At 42.9% G+C, this 3925-nt stretch overlaps 1 protein-coding gene across 5 annotated transcripts in view; it reads left to right on the top strand.

Moving 5' to 3' along the window:
* The window catches only part of trak1a (trafficking protein, kinesin binding 1a), a 202822-nt gene that overhangs the window by 99279 nt on the left and 99618 nt on the right, over positions 1-3925 (top strand). Inside the window, exon 1 of one of the 5 annotated variants that reach the window (XM_043719535.1) lies at positions 292-420. The exons of the other annotated variants lie outside the window; for them this stretch is intronic. Coding sequence (XP_043575470.1) covers positions 393-420 — 28 coding nt within the window. The 5' untranslated portion in view covers positions 292-392. Of the gene's footprint in view, positions 1-291; positions 421-3925 lie in introns of those variants that run through there. 5 annotated transcript variants of the gene reach the window in all.

The following is a 3925-nucleotide window of genomic DNA, read 5'->3' as shown; positions in this document are numbered from 1 at the left end:
CCCCCCCCCCCCCCCCCAAACAATGCGCCCAAACTCCCCCTAGCCACACGAATACCAGTTCAAGTGATTTATCCAACTTTATATAGTTTGGACATTTACATTGGAAACACCTAAAGTACATTGTTACACATATATTTTTCTTTCTTTGGAAGAAAAAGCGCACAGGAGTGTCCAGTTGAGCAATGTAAAGGCCTTCACTGTGCTGCTGGTGAGCCAAGCTAGTTAAGTATTCCAGTTAATAAAATTAGGCAATGCTGAACATTTACAGAAAGAAGCTTAAGAAAGGTCAGCTTGACTGTGGTGTTGATAGCAGTCTGAGAAAAGTCGGGACCGTTTTTTACTTTGCTCTTCTAGTTTTGTTGAGTGTCGTGTTTGCTGCCTTCCTTGCACTTATGTCAATCAACCCTGCTCTGCTTTCAGGTAAATATTTTGGATGACTTTTTTAAATGCATTGAGTTTGTCTAATCTTCAAATGTGGATGGTCATTCCTTGCTACAAGAGCATGTGATAAATTATATCTGAACATGCTGAATTCTGGAAGGGCGATTATATTTGTTCAGCCTGTCTCTTGCTCACTCCCCCCCCAAAAAAACAGCCAAATGCAAAATTGCATAATAATTTGTATGATCCATGTGAAAGTGCAAGTAGTTCAAAACTGAAACATTCCTCAGTGTTTTTCATTGCATGTCTATCATTGTCAACCCTTCTCTCTTTTTTAATATCTCTTCCTACACTGTCTTCCTCTGTCTGTATTGTCCTATCCCATTCATTACCTTCCCAATTGCCTCCTATTTCAATTCATTCTCTTGCTTATTTACAAATGCACCTTGGAGGGATCTCACCAGCCTTGCCTCTAAGCTACTTCGCAAACTTTGATCATTCCCCTATCCTCCTCACTGTCCCACTCCTCCCCAAGGAACAACAATTTTCTTCGAGCCTCTCCAATCCCAGCAGGTTTATCAATGTTTTAAAACTTCTCCACCCACCTTTTTGTCTTGACCCACGAACCATTTTGATGCAATTTGACCCCGTCTTCACCATCAAGTTTCCCTTGCTGCACACCACATCTCCTTATGCATCACCCAATGGCATTTTGACACTGCATTTGCTTGCATACAGTGAGAAGCCTGTTTGGCCTCACATAATCAACTCTCTTGCACCTCCACTGAAATCATATGTATTCTTTACCAGCTCCCTATCATTCTACAATTTCCCACCTCCACCCCCCCCCCCCCCATTTCCTGTCCACTTTGCCATTTCTTGTTTCTCTCTTTCTTTTCTCTCTGCACTGTTCTATCTCTTTTTATTAACTTCCCAGTTGCCTCCTATTTCAATTCATCCTCTTGCATATTTAGCTCCTCATTTTTTTTGCTTTCTCTCCCCCACCCCTTCTATTCATTCTTGCTCTTCTTGCCCCTCCTTTAACTCGTTTCATGCCTCTTTGTCCTTTGTTGAATTTTCTCCCTCCTTATCTCTCTGGTTTTGGTAAGTGTACTGTCACACAGGTCATGCCCATTGAGTATTTAAACAGTATCCTCTCTGAGCAAATGCTTGACAGGTTGTTGAATCGTCATGTGGCTGAGTTTGAGTTGTTCTCGTTTGGTATTCATGCTAGACTGGACCCTCAGTGGATGTTGATTGAGTACAACAGCATGGCTACTTGTCGTTGTCATTTGATTTGTTACAGTTTGCACTGGTTATGCAGGCTGTTTCATAGTAATGTTTTAACTTTTAACATCAACCCATCAGCATAAAATAAAAACAGGAATAGGCCATTCAGCCCTTCAGCTGCACGATTCAATATGGTCATGACTGATCGTCCAACTTATTCCTCTGTTCCTGCTTTCTCTCCATACCCTTTGAACATTTAGCCCTAAGAACTATACTAATTCCTTTGTGAAAACATTCAAAATGAGTTGTTTTTTTCTTTGCCTGGAAACCAATGTAGGTCAGCAAAGACAGAGTGCTGAAGGAAACCGGATTTGCTATGAGTTTAAGACACGGGCAGCAGGGCTTTTTGAATAAGCTCAAATTTTCATTTGGTTGAATCTTCTTGGTCCTTTTTATCAGGCTGGAACAGTTTCTTCCTGTCTACATGTCCAGACCTCGTGTGATTTTGAAAACTATCACATCTCACCTTAGCAGGCTTCTCTCCATGGAGATCAGTCCCATCTTCTTCAATTTATCCACATATGTGAAGTTTCACATCCCTGGAACCATTCTTGTATACAACTTCTGCACTGTCTCATGTTATCATCTTCTCATGTTAACGTATCCGGAACTGCATACAATACTTGGGCTGAGAACTTACAAGTATCTTGTTAAAAATTAAAAATCACAACACCAGGTTATAGTCCAACAGATTTATTTGGAAGCACTGGCTTTTGGAGCGCTGCTCCTTCAGGAGTTTGAATCACAACCACCTGATGAAGGAGCAGCAGTCTGAAAGCTCGTGCTTTGAAATAAACCTGTTGGACTATAACCTGGTGTTGCGTGATTTTTAAAGTTTGTACACCCCAGTCCAACACTGGCTCTTCCAAATCTTGTGAAAGTTCTTGCTATTATGCTCTCTGTGCCAGTTGAAGCAGCCCAGAACACTGTATGCTTTGTTATCTGCTCTCTCCAACTGTTCTAACATCTTTTCTGATATCTGCACATAGAACACCCAGTTCCCTGTAGCCCAGCATCCCCTTTATTTCATCTCTCCATGTCCTTCTCACCAAAATACATCACTTTATACTTCTCCAGAAGATCTAACTGGATTCCTTTTGACCTCCTTATGTCGATGAAAGATCCCCAGTGCTCAGCACAGGCTTGTGCGCCACTGTTTAGGTAAGTTGGTGGGTATCAGAGAGAGGACTGGTTTCACCTCTGCAGTTGGTTTGGCCAAGAATATTGATGTCTCCAGTATTGTTGGCGTGGGGAGGGGTGGTTCAGGAATGGTGTGACAGAGATTTCTGGGCTTGACGTCTGGCGTGGAATCAGATGTCTCCAAACCAAGATTGACAGTGATTTGAGATGGCTACCTGCCTTTTGACCATTCCATACCACCTCAGCATCAGTTTTACTGCAGGAAGCCAAAGTATTAGTTGACTGTCTCTGCACAGGCCCATGTTACAAGAGGAAGCAGAATTAAATATCTGGCATTTCCTCTGCATATGTCGGTGGCCTAATGCTTTTGACTTGGATGAAAGATGGCTGTTGCTGGCTATGTGGCCAACTTGAGCATTGTGTCCATGTGATAGAATCATAGAGATGTACAGCATGGAAACAGAACCTTCGGTCCAACCTGTCCATGCCAACCAGATATCCCAACCCAATCTAGTCCCACCTGCCAGCACCTATATCCCTACAAACCCTTTCTATTCATATACCCATCCAAATGCCTCTTATATGCTGCAATTGTACCAGCCTCCACCACATCCTCTGGCAGCTCATTCCATACACGTACCACCCTCTGCGTGAAAAGGTTGCCCCTTGGGTCTCTCTTATATCTTTCCCCTCTCACCTTAAACCTATGCCCTCTAGTTCTGGACTCTCTGACCACAGGGAAAAGACTTTGTCTATTTATCCTATTCATGCCCCTTATAATTTTGTAAACCTCTATAAGGTCACCCCTCAACCTCCGACGCTCCAGAGAAAACAGCCCCAGCCTCTTCAGCCTCTCCCTGTAGCTCAAATCCTCCTACCCTGGCAACATCCTTGTAAATCTTTTCTGAACCCTTTCAAGTTTCACAACATCTTTCCAATAAGAAGAAACCAGAATTGCAGGCAATATTCCAACAGTGGCCTAATCAATGTCCTGTACAGCTGCAACATGACCTCCCAACTCCTGAAATCAATACTCTGACCAATAAAGGAAAGCATACCAAATGCCTCCTTCACTATCCTGTCTACCTGTGACTCCACTTTCAAGGAGCTATGA

The sequence above is a fragment of the Chiloscyllium plagiosum genome, chromosome 29 (assembly GCF_004010195.1).
Source record: "Chiloscyllium plagiosum isolate BGI_BamShark_2017 chromosome 29, ASM401019v2, whole genome shotgun sequence".
Classification (NCBI taxonomy): Eukaryota; Metazoa; Chordata; class Chondrichthyes; order Orectolobiformes; family Hemiscylliidae; genus Chiloscyllium; species Chiloscyllium plagiosum.
The sequence above is the reverse complement of the archived record's forward strand: the minus strand, read 5'-3'. Positions and strand labels throughout refer to the sequence as shown.